The 18938-nt window shown below is 38.6% G+C and overlaps 3 protein-coding genes and 1 non-coding gene across 8 annotated transcripts; 1 reads left to right on the forward strand and 3 right to left on the reverse strand.

The window, feature by feature from the left end:
• Positions 1 to 3125: 3125 nt before the first annotated feature.
• LOC115742904 (protein DOWN-REGULATED IN DIF1 11-like) lies at positions 3126 to 3628 on the reverse strand. The gene has a single exon (XM_030677427.2). It carries the CDS (start codon positions 3564 to 3566, stop codon positions 3216 to 3218), a length of 351 nt encoding a protein of 116 aa, XP_030533287.1. The 5' UTR covers positions 3567 to 3628; the 3' UTR covers positions 3126 to 3215.
• Positions 3629 to 6788: 3160 nt separating this feature from the next.
• Positions 6789 to 7282, reverse strand: LOC115742905 (protein DOWN-REGULATED IN DIF1 11-like). Its single transcript, XM_030677428.2, has one exon. It carries the CDS (start codon positions 7204 to 7206, stop codon positions 6856 to 6858), a length of 351 nt encoding a protein of 116 aa, XP_030533288.1. The 5' UTR covers positions 7207 to 7282; the 3' UTR covers positions 6789 to 6855.
• A 1817-nt stretch (positions 7283 to 9099) lies between these two features.
• TRNAF-GAA lies at positions 9100 to 9172 on the forward strand. The gene has a single exon. It is a non-coding gene; the product is annotated as a tRNA-Phe (tRNA).
• An 840-nt stretch (positions 9173 to 10012) lies between these two features.
• On the reverse strand, positions 10013 to 13798 carry LOC115742908 (serine/threonine-protein kinase D6PKL2-like). Of its 5 annotated transcripts, none has more exons than XM_048285068.1 (4): positions 13520 to 13798; positions 12753 to 12785; positions 11685 to 12718; positions 10013 to 11095 (listed from the first exon to the last, which is right to left on the reverse strand). In XM_048285068.1, exons 3-4 carry the CDS (start codon positions 12647 to 12649, stop codon positions 10219 to 10221), a joined length of 1842 nt encoding a protein of 613 aa, XP_048141025.1. In that variant the 5' UTR covers positions 12650 to 12718; positions 12753 to 12785; positions 13520 to 13798; the 3' UTR covers positions 10013 to 10218. The 5 variants fall into 5 exon arrangements, with proteins under 5 accessions (XP_048141025.1, XP_048141024.1, XP_030533293.1 ...); XM_048285067.1 differs by having other exon boundaries at positions 12753 to 12788; XM_030677433.2 differs by lacking the exon at positions 12753 to 12785 and having other exon boundaries at positions 11685 to 12734; positions 13520 to 13797.
• Positions 13799 to 18938: the final 5140 nt, after the last annotated feature.

Consider the following 18938-nt stretch of genomic DNA (forward strand, 5'->3'; position numbering starts at 1 on the left):
GGGGCAGAGGCACCTATGTCTCGATAGACCCGAGTACGGGCATCGCCAGAGCACGGCCTCCATGGACCCGAGCACGACCATTGGCTCAGCCTTAATGGACCCGACCACGAGCTTGGGTGCTAGGGCATTGGGCACGAGTACGGGTATCGGGCCTTTGGGCTAGGCCTCGATGAACTTGGGGATGAGCATTAGGGGCCTTCGCCCAAGCACCACGAGGTCCTAGCCTCGACCTTGATGGATCTAGGCGCGAGTGTCAAGGATCCGTGTATGGGCACCGGCACGAACACCATGGTCATGGGCATGGCCTCGATGAACCCGAGCCTAGGTGCTGGAGACCTGGTCATGGATGTCGACGATCCGAGAACCAACGTTGCCCTTTCCGTGTCTTAGTGCAGAGTTCCATGTCCAATTGCCTATAGGTAGCCATATATTATGGAAATGATATCTAAATTTTTTAAGAGAAAGTCATTTTCCTTAATTTAAGTATAGATTTTTCATTGACTCATTTTTCTAAGCAAACCAAATATCAGAAAATATTTTTCAAAAAAATATTTTTCGCGAAACAAATAGAGCATATATATGAATTTATCATACAGTCTTACTAATCATGTACAACAAAATAGATGGACTCCAGCTCCGAGAAATTGTGTAGAATACCAAGGTACACTTATCGAGTGGTGTTATGTTTATCGCATCATGCATAAAACAAGCCGATTTAATAAAGACTTGAATTGCTCTTATTTTCTCAAAAAAAGCCAAATCAAACACAGCAATTATAGGCCATTGAATCCAAAGGCAAAATATCTTGTTCGTCCGATCAATTTTAAAATTCATTTTGTTAACGAGTATTTTGTTGAACTATTGCATTACATTAAAAATAACGAACTCTTTTACTGAGGTGCCAAGTACTTTTGGGACACTGATTTACATGTTAAAAAAATGCAACGGATAATCGGTTAAGCGACACTTGTAGACTTTTAACGCAATTTACTAAAGCATGATTGTAAATTTCACCGTTAATTAAGAAAATTTACAACAAATGGGGATTATAACTTAAAGATAAGCTCCATAGACTTATGAACTTGAAACCAACGTCGCGATCATTAGGTAAATTTACTCGGGATACAAAAGGGAGAGTTCCAATAAATTTAGATTGCTTACCATTTATCGATAGATGTTGCCATGATTTGGACCTTCGAGCTTGCAAGGACTTGAGGTCGACAGATGGATGCGTTGCTTCCTATTGTACAACTGAAAGAAAAGTGTACAAAAAGGAATATTTGAAAAAAAAAATCCATATCATCATGAAAATATAAATCTGTCTGTATTAATCAAAACAAGGAAAATTTTAAATAAAGACTTGAATTGCTCTTATTTTCTCAAAAAAAGGCTTGGAATGGATTTTACTTCAAATAATGGTCCGAAATTCCTTTATTATTTCAAAAAAAGGCGTGATCAAGAGAATTTTCCTCATTTTTTTTTTTTAGATTTTGTTTCTTTCTTTTTACTTTTTTTCCCTTCCTTCTCACCGGCCTCGCCCGCAGCCAGCTAGGCAACCCTATTTCAATTAATGAGAGCATTTCATGCCCTTATTCAAAAACAAAATCTACTTCAAGCTCTTATTTGGAATTTTCGCTCAAAACAATGATATTCTATTCAATTACCTTATCTTGTTCTCCATTATTTTTCATATAAACTTTATTTCCTCTATTTTACTTACTAATGTGCTCAAACGAATTTATATGAAGTTTTTTTTTTTTTTTTTGTAATGGGTATGGTCCATGTTAGCGATCTTTGTTAATCAAATATCTTAAATATAAGCTATAATCATAAAGAATTCACATATTTACCCAAAGAATTCCCCTGAAGATATTCAACTAAATGCTTGAATGATTACAAGGGGTTATTAGAGATTGAACTTTAGAGAGACACTTTAGATGAATGGACTTTACAAATATTCGGGTACTAAAATTCCATCATTAGAATTATTTTTGAGATAACCAACGTCAAAAGATTCTAGTAAAATAGCATGAGAACATGTGAACTTCGGGAAAAATGTCCAAAAGTCTTAAATATATTGCATTGGTGTCAATTCAGTTCTAAACCTTTTACATTTGTACCAATTAAGTCTATCTAGCCAATTTTGGCCATAAATCGTTGACATGGACACCTGTCGTCCCACGTAACGTGGCCTTCGCTGACATGGATATTTTTTATTTTTTAATTTTTTTCCTCTATCTTTTCTATACTTTTTTTTTTATCTTGGGCCAGCGACCCTCGTCGGAATTGGGCGAGAAGCGCGATGCCATTTCCAAATCTGGCCAAGCGAGGGTGTCACGGCCATCGTGGGGGCTGGGCAAGGGTCGCGACGCCCTTGCCTGGGGCCAGCAAGGATTGCGGGCGATCTTTGTCGGCCCTCAATTAAAAAAGTGTGTAGAAAAGAAAAAGGAGAAAAAAAAAGAAAAACAAAAAAAAATTAAAATATAAAAGTCATTAAAAAAAATCTACGTTAGCGCCAGCCATACCACGCAGGACAACCAGCATTCACGCTAGCGATTTTCAATAAAAATTGACCGAATGGACTCAATTGACATAAATGCAAAAAGTTTATGACTTAATTGGCACAAATACAATAGTTTTAGGACTATTTTGACCCTTTTTTCCTGTAAACTTCTCTTGTTGGAACACAAAAGAAGAAGAAACAGCCGATTAAGAAAGTTTAATAAAATTCACCAGATTAATTTGTTTTACATTAAAGGCATAATTTTCTGCTTTCATCAATTTTACCATTATTGAGTTCTCAATGGGGCCTACTTTGGACACTTAGTTGCCTACATGGCTTATTGATGGAGTGAAATTCATGTGCAGCAAAGATGCCACCTCAACTACTAAACTACTTATTCTTCCTTAATAGTGAGTTTCACAGAGGAGAGGTTAGCGAGATCCGTTATCATTTATTTAGGGTGTGTCCAAAGTTATTTGAGGAGCGGAAAGAGCGTAACTTAAATTTAGATTCAAATTAAGCGTCCAAAATGAAGAAGGAAGCGGTCCAATAAATGACGTTCGTAGTGAAGTTCCTTAACATAGTGAAGTAACAAGGACCCTCGTTATTTAATTTATGATTGTTGAACATACATCATTTTTGTTTTCTGAGCATACGTTGCCAAAACCTCACATAACAAGCGACCCATCTATATTACCAAGAACCTGGTGCATCAGTGCCCTTTGACGATCGATTTACAGCGCTTCCATGCATTTAGGCTTCTCTTCAGATAGTCAGCGGTGCGAGCATAGAATTTGTCGTTGCTGAGGACGACGTCGACGAACTCCGAGTGGCAAGGATCACCCATCTCCACTAGGATACCACAGCAAGATTCACTCACGTCGGGGCCGTCGTGGAAGATGTTGTGGAAGAGCTCCAGCCCGCACGGCTGAGTCATTTTCTTGATGCATGCCTCGAGGGAGACGTCGTATCCTGGCGCTGGTTCGACTGCCGCAAGTGCCGGCTTCAAAACCACGGCGAAAACAAGAAGGAGCACGGAAGAGACGATGGTTGACTTGACCATGTTTGGTTGAGAGATTTCTATCTGTATTTTTTTTCCTTGTCTTTTCACTTTTGTGTTGTACTTAGGATGTTATTTGAAGGATATGATTGAGAGAAGATGCAGGTGTTCTTTTATAGGGTTATGTCGAAGAGGTTACATTGGCGTATTTGTTGGCGTTTTAAAAAGTTCCTTCAGTTTCTGCTGCTTTTTGCAAGTAGCTTTCGTGTTTCCATCAAAACTTTGAAGGAGGACACTTTTTTTTTTTTTCATTCTTTTTTCGAAATGGCCAAAATTTTCAAATGGCTTTACATGATGATATTACTCTTTTGGAAACATTTTAAATATTTAATATTTAAATAAAACCAAAGGACAAGCACTATAGGGAAAAAAAAAAGGGGCTAAGTATCATTCTTAACAAATTTTTAGTTAGTAGTGCCGTGGCTTCGTTTATTTCGTGAAAAATGTGATATTTTTTAAAAATATTTTTTAAGAAGTCATTTTTCAAGAAAATTACAATATTTTTTGGTGTTTGGCTGAAACCTAAAAATGAACTGTAATATACTTTTCGTTGTTTGATATGGAAAATATGATTTGATTTTTTTAAGTAGACGTAATTATTTGGGTACTAGTAACTTGTGCATGGATAGCCGGGGACCAGGTACGAGCACTAGAGTCCAGGATTCGATCTCGATGGACCCCGACTCGGGCATCAAGGATTGGGGCATAGACGCCCGGGTCTCGATGGACTCAAGCATGGGCACCGGGGTGCCGACCCTAGCCTCAATGGTCTCGGACTTTGTGGACCTAGGACTAGGTGTGTTGGGGATCCAAGCTCGTATCGGGATTCCATGCTCGATTTTTATGGACTTGGATCCAGGTGCTAAGGCATTGGGCACGGGGCACAGGCACCGGTTTTTTGGGCCAAGCCTCGATGGACCTAGGCATGGGGTATTAGGGGCTTGGCCTGGCCACCGGTGACCTAGGTGCGCATGCCGAGGATCTAGACACAAACATTAATGTCCCTGCTTGGCCTCAATGGACCTATTCCGAGTGCTAGCGACTTGGTCATGGATGCCGAGGACCTAAGAACCAGCGTTAGGATTTTCGTGCTCAAGCGTAGAGTTTTAAGTATAAGCGCCGATATGTAGTTTATTTTGGGCGGCTCTATTTCCACCCCTATTTTTGCTAAGACAATCCTTTTTCCAGTTAAACGATCAAAATATCCCTATCTCTCTCTCTTCAACTTATTGTATCTTTATATATTAGACTAACTGATAAAACTGCCTTTATTTCTATAATTTCTCTTGTCATATTCACAATGAAATACTCTATTATACTCAACAAGATATCATCTTATCTTGCATTTTGTTATCACTTTGCCTAGAGAAGATTATTAATTTAAAAATATGATATCATATTTTCAATAAAAAAAAATGCTACATAGATTATTATAAATTTATATTCATGATGGCTATATGGCTTATCAACACACAATTAATTGCCTACTTACCAATAATTTGAGCAAAACTTTCTTTCAAAGTTGGAAATTAAAAAATTTATTTATCTAGCCAGTCTTCACCTTGTAGGTATTTTTCCAAAAAAATTAGCGGAGTTTTAAAGTTAAACATTATTTATTTTGTGCTTTTGGGTTTTTCACATTTTAATCTCAATTGCAAGATGGGGGTTGAGAATCTTGTTACATATTTTTCACTTTCAAGCTAACATTGAATTATTTTAGAGAAAAATTTTAAGCATATTTTAAAGATTTTGATCCCCTCGTTATGAGGTTAAATCCAATCGAAATTAATTGCAATATTCTTTATAGTGGGAGCAAAACAACATGAAGTTTCTGTTTTCTTTTCCCCATTTCTGTGCTTATGCGATCTAATCTTAATCATCTTTAACATTTGGTTTATGTTTCTAACAAATTAAAATTTTTTATGTATTCATCAAATTTTTTTTCGATTGTTGATCAAGATCAACTAGATAATTAGATTGAATTTTAATCTTGAAATTTGAATTATAGTCTCAAAATATTTGATGAAAAATAGGCAAATAATTGTGTGTTTATAAGCCCTCATAAATAGAAAATTATAATTTTATGTTTCTTTTATGGGTAAAAATATGAAACCATAAATTAAATTTGACAACTTTCATTAGGTAAAGTGATAGTATGATGCATGACAAGATGATATCTTCTTGAGTATAATGGTGTGTTTGTTTGGTGAAACTAACGAGAAAGATTATAGAAATAAAGCTAATTTTTTGGTTTGCTTGATAAAAAAAAGAAACATAAATTGATGAGAGAAAGGAGGGTATTTTGCTCATTTAACTAAAAAAAAGAAGTATCTTAGCCCAAATAAGGGGGGAAATAGTGCGGCCCATTTTATTTTTTGAAAAATGTATTCTGATTTTTTAAAGAGAAAATCTTTCTTAATTTAAGTATATGTTTTCTGTTCACTCATTTCTTAACGAATGAAATGCCAAAAAATGAGGAAAATATTTTCTCGAAAAATGTTTTTGAAGAAACGAACGAAGCTTATACCTAAATTTATTATATGGTCATTCGAATCATGTACAGCAAAATAGATGGACTCCAGCTCAGAGAACTGTCCAGAATACTAAGGTATACTTTTCGACTGGTGTTATATTTATCATAAATGGAAGTGTTGCTTCCCAATGCACAAATTTACCCAAAGAATTCCCCTGAACATATTCAACTAAATAACTGAATTATTACAAGGGGTTATTAGAGATTGAACTTTAGAGAGACATCGCAGGTAGATGTACTTTACAAATGTTCTGTTGAACTGGAATTCCATCATTAAGGTTATTAAGATGATCAAACGTTAAATGATTATTGTAACAAAGCAAGAGAACGTGTAAACTTCTCTTATTGGAACACAAAGGAAAAAGAAACAACAGATTAAAAAGGTTAACAAAAATCATCAGATTAGTTTCGTTTACATTGAAGGAATATTTTTCTACTTTCATCAATTTTACCATTACTGAGCTCTCAATGGGGGGTACTTTGTGCACTATATGTTTTAGGGTGTGTCTAAAGTTATTAGAGGAGTGGAAACGGCGTGAACCTACACTTAGATTTAAATTAGGTTTTCAAAATGAAGAAGGAATCAATATAATAAAATGGCCATCATAATGAAGTACCTTAATATAGTGAAGTAACAAGGACCCTCCTTATTCCATTTATGATTTATTGAAAATACATCATGTTCTTTTTCTCTTGAACATATGTGCCCGAAACCCCACATAACAAGTAACGCCCCTATATTACGGAGAAGCTGGTGCATCAGTGCCCGTTAACAATCGATTTACAGCGCTTCCATGCGCTTAAGCTTCTCTTCAGATAGTCGGCGGTGCGAGCATAGAAATTGTCATTGCTGAGGACGACGTCGACAAATTCCGAGTGGCAAGGATCGCCCATCTCCACCAGGATACCGCAGCAAGAGTCACTCACTTCAGGGCCGTCGTGGAAGATGTTGTGGAAGAGCTCCAGCCCGCATGGCTGAGTCATTTTCTTGATGCACACCTCGAGGGAGACGTCGTATCCCGGTGCTGGCTCAACGGCGGCGAGCGCTGGCTTTGAAACCAGGACGCAGACAAGAAGGAGCACGGAAGAGACGATGGTGGACTTGGCCATGTATGGTTGAGAGATTTTCTTTCTGTTTATTTGTGTTTTTCACTTTGGTGTTGTATTTAGGAAGTTATTTGGAGGATGAGTTTGAGAGAAGAGGCAGGTGTTCGTTTATAGGGTTATTAGGAAGAGGTTACACTAGAGTATTTATCAACGTTCTAAAGAGTTCCTTCAGTTTCATGGACAGTTAATGTCATTAGATGTAAGTTCATTATTGTTCATGCTCATCAGTTTCATGGATACATTTGAATATGACCGCAAGGGAAGAGTAACCATACACATGATACAAAATGAAATGAGCACAAATATGATTTTTTTTGGGGCTTGTAATAGAAATTCTAATTTATATAACATGTTTTGCTGAAAAGGATTTACACGTTTTGATCCGTATAGAAGTATTTTTGTAGCTGAAGTGCCAATACAAAAAAACTAATGCTTTTGGCATTTGTTAAGATTTGAAACTCATATATTTTAAGAACCACGTGCATCCAATTAGGCACGTAATTAAATGTATAAACCCGTAGATTCAACGATGTTGTAAATTACATAGGTAAGTATCCGACACATAACGAAGTAGTCCGGCTTTATCGGACATAGATAAAATCCGTAAAACTTGCTGGGAAATGTAGTGAACAAATGGAATCGGACTCTGAGCCATAATAACACTCTTTAAGGATAAATTAGTCATTATTTTAATAACCACATGGATCAAATTAGGCACATAATTAAATAAATAAATACATAGATTCTATGATGTTGTAAATCACATAGGTAAGTATCCACCATAAATGAAGTAATCTGGCTTCATCAGACATAGATAAAATCCATAAAACTAATACATCTAGTTTTAATGTTGCACATTAGATTAGTCTTAAGTTCCTATGTTTTCCATCCTATCTAATTAAGCACATATTCAAAGACGCACACGTTGAGTTCTCTCATGCCCATCCGTAGGTTATTGGGTTTCATCATAGATTTAATAAAAGACAAGATACATAATGTAAATTGTAGGGTTTTTGACTATGCAAATTCATTTGGTCACCTAATTCTAGATCCTTGCATAAAATGTCAGACCCTGTGCAATTGATCTCCTAGGCTTGTCATCAGATGATTGAGGTCGTCCCTCGCGGTGTGGCACTGGTTGATCCATTCATGGCGATGGAAAGGTATAGGGCGAGCTATCAAAGGCATTGCAATGGCATGTGACGGTGGTAAGGTGTTGCCGAGGCAAAGTTTCTGACGTTAGAGATTGGGGTTAGGGTTGTATATCAACGGATGGAATAAACTGGATAGTGGCGCTTTCGAAACGAAAATCATGATGTTGTGAACACATGCATGATTCCATACAAGTAAGGATATGCAAACTTGAATTTTCAAAAGTAGACAGGATAATTGCCTAATTAGCAATCGACCATGAACTTATTATACGGATGCTAATTCAGTCATAAACTTTTGATTTTGTCAATTTAGTCCTAAACCTTTGTGTGAAATTCTAATATAGTCCTTCCAATTAATTTTTTCCGGAAATCATTAAAGTTTCCGATCGAATCATCGCCGGCCATCCCACACATGAAAGTGTTTTGTTCATTAGATACACACCATTAGGTCAGACTTATATTCCTAGTTCAGCTAAAAGCTCAAAGTCCAATTCTACGTGGTTGAACTTTTTAGGGGTTCTTGATTCATGCCATGATGGGTTCCTCCATATATAATGTAAGTGATATCCAGTGATATGAGTGGTCAAAGCGACAAGGAAGTGGGAATACCGATCAGATGCTTCCGAATATGCCCGCCTGACAGCGGTGCATATGAGCTCATCTCAAAGAGTCCAAAAAGAGTTTTTGACATGCTTTAGTAAATCTAAACCATAGATTAATGTTTAGTATCCAAGTGCAATTAGCGGGGATACCTCAGTTGGGAGAGCGTCAGACTGAAGATCTGAAGGTCGCGTGTTCGATCCACGCTCACCGCACTCTCTTTTTCTCAATATATATGTATATATATTTGCCCTTCTTTAGAATGAGGTCAAATTAAGTGCATTGGCTAAGATTGGCAGTCTTCCTGCATTTTTAGATTTGCATCTTCGTTTAGTGGTTCAGGCGGTATCTCGGTCGCCAAGCTGATACAACTCCTCGACCCCCGTCGAAAGACCACGTCCTCCACCTCCATCGAACGAACGCCATCCATGCTCAGTGTCGAGCGATGCATGAAGGGTGAGTCGGGTCGGCCGGCTTGCCAACTCGACCAGCACAAAGAGAATCAAAAGCAGGCATCTTTATTTCAGAAAAAAAGACAAAAAAAAGTTCCTTGCTTTTCTGTAGAGATTTATAACATCTATCGAGCACTTCCTTGCAGAGCTTACGAACTAAACACCATTCGCCGAGAGCACACAAATTTCTCAAAGCCAAACACCGCTTCTGCTTGCATGCTTAAGCCTAAAGAGCGACTCCGTGCTTCCTCAAAACTCCTTTTTATTTTTATTTTTATCTATCTTATTTCTAACTCTCCTTTCTCTGACTATTGTTCCGTCTCTTTGCAGATAGCGGAAGTCTTTTCTCTCTGACTTTTACTTCGCATCCTTACAGAGCACGGGAGTTGAACACTACGCCTATAGTACCAGCTTCCTCAAAAATCTTGCTTGGATAAACACATTTCACAGAAAAGTGAGTCATCCTGCCAAATTGTCCTCAAGATGCAGCGCATGAATTTGAATGACTTCTGCTACAGCATACGTACCGACCAAAAGCCGACCATAAAACAGTCCGGTGCATATCAGCAAGCTTTGTGGGAGAGGGAGGGAGGGAGAGAGAGGTGAACTAAACGACGAACTGATGATATAATCCACATTTGACATCGTTAACGCGCATCAACAAACAAACACGGAGTTCCTTACCATCTATTCTTACAGCTTGCAAGCAAAGGAAACTCATCAAACTCCCTCCTAACAACCCCCCCAGAGGATGATAAACAACTATATCCTGAATTATGAATATAAATTGTACCAAAACATCAAGTGCGCTAAAAGAAATCAAACTCAAGGTAATTATCGGAACCTTTCTTATCAGGGATAGTGGTGGCAACGGCGGCCTTTTCGCTTGCTGATGTCGGTGGCACTGGTATTCGCTCTAGCTCGACTGGTTTCGGTACCTCTGGGGGTGTAGCGCAGCGGATCAGCGCCCAGTTCACACCTTCAAAGAAGGGATGTTGCTTGACTTCTGTAGCTCCTCGCTTATACGCCAATCTGTGTTGTGGTTCTTTCACTAGCAACCCTCTTATTAGATCTCTAGCAGCAAAACTTACCACAGGCGACTCTGGAAATCGCAGTGGCTGACCCACAACATTGAACAATGTGGCTCGATTTCCGGATCCTTTGAAAGGGGTTTTACCAAACAAAAGCTCATACAAGAAAATCCCAAAGGTCCACCAATCTACAGCACTTCCATGACCTTCTCCTTTTATAATCTCTGGTGCCAAGTACTCGTGGGTTCCGACAAATGACATTGACCGGGCATCAGTGGGTTCCGCAACGAGCTCGGGCAAAGGACTGACTTGGTTCCCAGTTTCTATTTTGGGTTTCCGGTCCTTCTTGGACTTGCTGGAGAACAGGCGAGGACCGAAGCACGTGGTGGGAACCGCACAGGATGGCTGGATGCAAGAAGGCTCAATGCAAGCAGGCTGTGCACAATAAACAGGGTTCTTTCTGAGAGGCTCAGACTCGAGATATGATGTCTTAACAAGAGTTGGACTCACGGCACAGCGAAGAGAAAGGTCAAAGTCTGATAGCATTATATGCCCATCATCCCTCACAAGAACATTCTCGGGTTTAAGATCACGGTAAACAATCCCAAGCATATGGAGGTATTCTAGAGCCAGTAACACCTCAGCTACATAAAATCTGCAAACAAAGATTAGAGTGTAAGATTTTTTCATACATAAGTGCCATATAACCAAGCTATTTCGCACAAGTCGTATGGTTGAAGATACATCTTTTCTTGCTACATTTCTAGTTCCATCTTGCTCAATTAAAAAGAATCACAAGGGGAAGGAAATATTTAGGTACAAGGAAGATTGTTATTTACGCTTCCATTTCATTTATAGGTCTTTCCGAAATGTAGACTGTCTATGTCATACTAGTCAAATTATTGATCGTTACTTAAGCTACCATTACATTTATAGGTCTCTCTCTCTCATTGCAATGTTGACAAAATAGGATAGTCATCAGCTTCAAAGATGCTGCAGATCAACTTTGCTGAAAACATAGCTATCTCAGCCTTCCCACCATTGCAACTTCGACAAAATAGCATAGTCATCAGCTTAAAAGATGCTGCAGACCAACTTAACTGAAACACTAGCTACCTCAGCCTTACCCACCAAGCTCCCAAACCAAGGATGAAATCACCATAGGAAAACTTTACTAACTAAAAATTAATCCAAACATGTATAAGTTTTAATCAAAGAGCGTCAAAGATGGAGTTCAATCGTACTTTACTGCCTGCTCAGGGAAATATTTCCCGGGTTGCCTCTGTCTAAGAGTGTGCAAGTCTCCTCCAGGACAAAATTCCATGACCAAACATGAGAACTTATCAGTTTCAAAATGCGTATACAGAGTTGGGAGGAAAGGATGGTCCAGACACTGCAATATTTCTCTCTCCGTTTGAGCCCGGAGCAACTTTTTACGACTAGCTAAAGATGCCTTGTCCATAACCTTCATCGCAAAGTAACACTTCGTTCCACTCAACTCTGACAGATAAACACTGCCAATATCCCCGCAACCCAACCGCTTTAGCAGTCTGAAATGGCTCAAACCCAAGACCCCATCCCTCGATCGAACAGCTTGGATGGCTTCCCATCTCAAGTCATTTGCTTTATGAGGCTTGTTAACACTGCTACTCAAACTGCTGCAGCTGCTTTCATCACTAATGTCACTGCTCGTGCTCCCTCTACACATGCTGCTCTTCCCACTCTCGACAAAGTCAACACGGTCAATAACCTTGCCGCTTCCGCTTGTCTTTCTGAGGCTGCTGGCGCCATCGCTAACTTTGCCGGATACGGAACTATTCTTCACGCTTCCATGTTCTGATGTCTTCTTGTTCGGATCAACAGAGGCCTCCCGTGAGCCTCCATTCTCAACAGATGCAGAATGCCCTTCTTTTGATTTTTGCTCCGGATCAGGCGAGGAAGTGCTTAGATTCATTTTACTGACTAGAGATTCAACCGAGCCATTTTGATCTGGACGAGGTGACCTTTTCTTCTCAGCGGGCTCTGCAGAGTCATTTTTCGAATGATTCTGCAGAAACTTAGATGATTTTTCGTGATTCGCGAGCTCGGGTTTGCTTGCCTTCAGGTTTTGTGAAGATGAAAAGTTGTGATCATTCCTCTGTACTGCGATAAAACCAGCTGCTATGTTTTGCTGCTTAGGGCAAGTTCTTGAGGTAGTTTTTGAGGCCATAGGCAAAAGCAGAGAATCTATAAACAAATCAAAATGAAGATACCCCCGGCTCGGGACTCATCATCAATGGAACTGCATCTTCCATCTGCTTGCCCACATAATATGCGGTCCAATGTCAGTTGGGGCAAATATTTCTCTACTGGAAAATATCAACTGTGTTAAATTAGCAGAACCTCATCATTTTCATACTCAAAATATTTTCCTACTCTTCACTTCACGCAGCACAGAAGAACATAGCGAACAGAAAATAAAGATCAGACTTAAAAAAGCACCAATGACCTTCCACCTGTGCTAAATCAGAAGCAAAAATGTAAACTTTCACGACAATGTAGTGCTTAATATCACATTCTGGGTCGCAGAAAGCCGTATAAAAACCTCGAATGGAATCAAGTATCTGTTAATAACTCAAGAAACTAGGGATTTCGTCTGTAGCTACTGAAACCAAAAGAGCCATGAACAATATTATTAATGTAAAATTAGAAACTCAAATTGTGAAAACGAAAAATAAAAACAATAGGGTAAAACTGAAGCAAAGCAAAAGACTTCAAGGACCACAACGAGGTAAAAGCATGAGCTAATAGTCAGCTTCAAAAGATCATGTACGCTTGTTCAGTTCTTGATTAACTACAAACAAGTCGCGACTCAAGGCCATTGGAATTCTTACCACATAAACATACGATCAAACACGAATTCAAGAAAATCAGATCTAGATCTCAAGACTGCAAATTTAAGCGGAACCACAACACAGATCCCGAATCTGATGCAGACCCAGATGCTAAAACCTAACCTAGAAGGCGAATAGAAGCAAACCCAGAAAAAAAAAAGGCTCATAAATGGAGAAGAGAGAAAGATGGAAGACCAAAACAGTACCTGAATTGACGGATCATGACTGGACTGAATGCATTCAGCAGGTAAAAGAGAGAACCCAGTGCAGAGAGAGAGTGAACGACTCCGGATGATGCTAGACAGAGAGAGAACGAGAAAGGGAAAGCTTCAGAAACTGCTGAAAAAATGGGACTGGTGGAGAAGTAATTTTGGCCAAGTGAGAGAGAGAGAGAGAGAGAGAGAGAGAGAGAGGGAGGGAGGTCAATGCAAAGCTCTAAAGTGAGAGCTTTTTGGCGAATTCAATAATTTCAATGGGGGGTGTTTTGTCCCCAGAGGAGAGGAGGGTCCTAATGGCCAAACAGGCCTTGTGGTCTCTCCCCTGTCTGTCGTGCAGCACTTCTACTTGAACTTTGGCCAAAGAACCTCCTTTCCAGGCGAAATTGCTATTTGCTTTTCTTCTTGGCTCATTTCCAATTCTTATCCTCATTTTCTAGACAATTTATGTTTACTAAATATGACAGAGGTGTTTGTTGCACAGCGAAAACTTTATTTTCAGCTAAAATAAATAGCCTGTCTTTTTTTTTTTATTGGAGACTTTTCGTGTCTAAATAAGTATTTTTTAAACTCGACATATCGCATTAACCGCTTTATTCATGTGAGGTTATCGGATGCACATGGATGAAGCAGTTATGAGCCAAATACAATTGAGATGGAATGTGAATCCATATATCCTTACTATAGACAGCTGATTGTATGATCAAATCATATATTGCTTAAATTAGTTAGTTATTAGATAGCGAGTTTGCATCGGCTTGATATTCAACCGATTGAGGTTGAGTTCGTTCATTTGAAAGTCATTTAGTGAGAAATTCTATATATGTTCTTGCATGTTTAGAGATCGACTTCTTAAATTTCTTCTACTTAGAAATCTATTGTTGACGATAAGTGAGTTCACCTTAAATAAGAGTGGTTTTTAACCTTACTTATCTCTTGCTATATCATCTGATGAAATGAATCAAGTACCGCGGCTGTCAAGTACTTGATATCTTTAGCATCCATGAAGAGAGAGCCGGAGAAGCTTTCCAAATCCCTTTGCTTTTATACTAAGATCAATTCCAGAAGAACTATTGAAATCTGGATGAAAAGGTCCAAAACAATAACCAAAAGAAATAGCTAGATAGGTAGATAGATAAAACTGAAAAAAAAATAAACGATAAAATCGTTTCCTTTGGATTCCGGACACTAATGCTGTTCTTGTTTTGGAATAAAATAAATAAGGGATTGAAGAAACTTTGCTGCTAGATCCAGACTTTTCAAAATACAATATGCCAGCTAGTATAGGGTTGTTATTGCCTAACTTTGCCTTAGACCCATATGTAAGATGCATGAGGTGGTCCATTATTACAGATTGGAATTAGATGGGAAAGTATTAATTGCATCGATCCAAGGTGGGGTTTTCCTATTTAAGGTTGCCCACGAGCAGAAAAAATTGCCCTTTAATTGGCTAATAAATGCATAGTTAAAATATCACTATTCTCTCAGGTCCCCAAAGATCAGAAGGCTAGGCATGCATTGCTGTTGGGGACAACATATGACTCTTGCACCACTAAAAAAATTCGGTGTCCTAAAAAATAATTAGCTGGTCCCCCGGAAATTCTGACTTATTAGCTCTAATTATCTTGCCATCTTCTTTTTCCATGAATGTGCAGTTTTTAATTATATATTAGACTTTGATATAGTGAGAAATATTTTATGAAAATTAGTTAACTGAAAAATATTCTCAACATATGACTCTTGCACCAATAAAAAAAATTCAGTGTCTTAAAAAAATAATTAGCTTGTCTCCCGGAAATTCTGAATAATTTGCTCTAATCATCTTGCCATCTTCTTTTTCCATGGATGAGAAGTATTTAAGTATATATATTAGACTTTGATATAGTGAGAAATATCTTATGAAAATTAGTTAACTAGTTGAGTACTTCAGTCTCTTTTTGCAGTTCAACAACAGACATCCCTTTCATCAAAGCAAGAAGCAGCAATCATTCAACATGCTGCGTGCATGTCTTTGTCAATCAACATAAGAATAACTTTGATTTTGGCTTCAAATTGTTAGGTTTTCCACTCGATACTTTTGACTGGTTCGTCTAGGTTTTACTCGGCAGTGGTCCAGGAGGGAACTTCGTCACCTAACTCTCTTGATCAAGCTACATGAGTAGTGAAATTCGGTGAAATGGCGAAAATCAGGCATTGACATAGACATTCAGATTATTAAAAAAAGTGCAATGGTCGTCTTTTGTTTCTCCTAAGATACTTCAAATTAAACCTGTGATTTTATGCAATCTCATGCATAATAAGATTTCAAGATCAATTTTCCATTGCCGATTCCGATATGCCAATGTTAAACCTGCCATATCCGGCCATGCCAGTGTCTATCCGCCTTCGCCCACGGATTTTCAACTTCAACACTTCGTGTATACATGAGGATCAAGTCCTTAGATTCGATCGACAGCTTCGGTCATCGCATATCTCCTGCTCCATTCATGAACAGATTTTTCTGGTTTAGGTCGCAATCCAACTTTTTGACCTATGCATCGACGAAAGTATTATCAATTCAAGTACAAACAGAGCTCAATTTAGTGGTAACCGATGTTGGGCCTTTTTGTGGAATCTTGACCAGTCATCTTCCCTGACGCACACCTAGCTTTTGTTTGTTTCACGTAAAATATGAGATTTTCAAAAAATATTTTTTTAAAAGTCATTTTCAAAAAAATTATGATATTTTTCGGTATTTGGTTGAGACTTAAAAATGAACAAAAAAAAAAATTCTCTTGTTTGGCGAGGAATTGATTTTTCTAAGAAAAATTACCAAAAATTGGAATTTTTAATTATTTTTTATTTTTTGATTAAAAAATAATTCATTATTTTATTTTATTTTTTGTAGATGCAATTCAATTCGACATTTTCATTGTCTTCTTCATTTTCATTTTCTTTGTAGATGCCTTTCGCGGTGGCCCCCCCTTCCGTGAGATCACCCCGCACCTCATCGTCCACCTCTTCGCTGCCTTCGCCGCCCGCTCCCTCGCCTCCGTTGGTGTCGACGCCTAGTTCCAGAATGCTGGGTGGTGGAACTTGCTCCTAGAGGCGCTCTACCGGAGGAATGCCAAGATCGCGTCCTGCTTGGTGCAAGTGGCGCCGCTGCCTCCCGTGGGTGATCTTTGTGCTCGGCCGCTTGCGCGAATTCTACATGGAGATCTTGTTCCATTTCGAGAGCACCGTCATCTCATTTGTCTGGAAGATCGCCCCCTCTGGCATGTACCGGATCTGGAAATGCGGGAATCTCCAGGCTGGCACCTCCCTCACCAGTTTCAATGGCCTGATGATCCAGTGCACCTATTAGAGCTTCCTTTTACTCGAAGAAGGAGACCAGAGCCATGGCGACCCCGAGGGCTTGCTCTTTGTCCTCAACCATGATGATCGAAAGATCTTCAATGAGTTCGAGACTGCTGGAGCTTAGCCTTGCTAGATTCAGTGAGCCTCGAGCTCGCTGGCTCACGTTATGGTCGATTGTCGGGTGGCTGGCTGTCGTCGAGGTTGGCGGTCAGAGGAGGAAGAAGTGGTGGGCGGAGGAAGGAGGAAGAAAGAGGAAGAAGGAGAAAAGATAAAAGAAAAAAAAAGGAAAAAGGAAAAAGGAAAGAAAGAAGAAAAGAAAAGAGTTAGAAAAAAGAAAAATAGAAAAAATTAAAAATTATAAAATAAAATTTTGAAAATTTTTAAAAATAAATAAAATAATAAGAAAGTAAAAAAAAATAATTATAAAGAATGGAAGTGTGAAAGAGAGTATGAAGGAAAAATGAGGAAAATGTTTACATCTTTTTAAGAAGAGAAAAACATTTTCCGCACTTTGAAAGAATTTTTTTTCATGGGTGAAAAATATTTTTCTACATTAGCTTATTTTTGCAAACCAAATGCCGGAAAATCCGGAAAAAATTTTCCTGAAAGTTATTTTTCGCAAAACAAACATCACCCTAGTTTCTATCTAAAGTTTTTTCTATTAATAAAATAAAATGCATCTAACTTTGAAAAGTACAGTCCGAAATAGAAGTTAGAGATCAGGCCCCCGTAGAATAAGGTGAGTTTAGCATGAATTCATTCGATCGAGCTTAGAGCATGTAGGCCACTTGTTGGAGAAGTAATTTTGGCCTAGTGAGAAAGAGAAGGAAGAGGAGAGATCGAACCCGCAGAGGAGCAGTTGCGAGGGAGAGAGCGAGCAAAGGAGCGCCGTCGAGCAAGAGGGCAGATGCGAGGGAGGGGGAGTAGTTGCGAGAAGCAAACGTGAGGCTGCGACGGGTTGCCAGGGAGACTAGGATTTTACTTTTTAAATAGGGTAAACTTGGATTTCTGATAAGTTCTTGAGGGCAAAGTAGACAACTCACAATTTCATTAATAGAGGCATTTAGCATTTCGAAAATGTTGAAAGCTTGATGCCGGTCCCTATCAGCATTGAGCTTTCAACTTTTTCAATGCCAACTTTCACCCCAAGGTCCCTTGAAAATAGTTGTCGAACATCCTAAATTTCTCTCAATATGCTTTTAAAATGCTAAATCAAATGCACCCTTGGTCTGGCAAATGCTAGGAACTACAAAAAATGATTTTACCATGATCTAACTCTCCCATGCTAAGCTCTAATTACGGTAGAAGAACTTACTATAATTGTTATATTCACACTTTCTTTGTTTAATCCATTGTAGATTTTTTTGCTCCTTGGTGTAATGATCAGTTGGTATTAGGCTAGCTTTTGCACATCACTACATGACATGGGAAAAGTACAAAAAAAATTATCAAATCTATTATACTATTATCAATCCAATCCTAAACCTTTTAATTGAGCCAATTAGTTATATATCTTTTCATATTGGTATCAATTCAGCTCATCCACCCAGTGTAGGCCCAAAATATCTAATATGGATGCTGGCTATTTTATGTAACACAGTTGACGTTGATGTAAACATGTCTTTTTTTTTTTTTTGGTACACAAGAGAGAGATGTTTAAATTAGGTTGAGTTTTTCTAATGGGTGATCGAATGTGGGTCTATTATTTGTTCGATAAGAAAACTCGACTCTAATTTACCTCCCTCCCTTCTCGACGTTCTCATGTCTAATTTTTAGTGATGGTTATATCTAATTTGTTATTGATGGTCTTCTGTTATTTTAGGGAATGGTCAGGCTGGGTTCTCGATAATGTTTTTATCCAGCTGTAGCTATACTCTCAAATATAGTGTTTGTGATTTGTTTGATATCCATATCTCAAACATTAGGAGCATTCTTATTGGGGTGTGATTCATATTCTCCATCGAAAAGAAAGCACGGGGTTCCGCTCTTCGGTGATTGGGAAAGGGTCGGAGGGGACCACTTTAGTGAGGTCACAGGGACAGCGCCCTCGAGCCATTGAATGTCTTTTATAGTT

The sequence above is a fragment of the Rhodamnia argentea genome, chromosome 9, assembly GCF_020921035.1.
Source record: "Rhodamnia argentea isolate NSW1041297 chromosome 9, ASM2092103v1, whole genome shotgun sequence".
NCBI classification, from domain to species: Eukaryota; Viridiplantae; Streptophyta; class Magnoliopsida; order Myrtales; family Myrtaceae; genus Rhodamnia; species Rhodamnia argentea.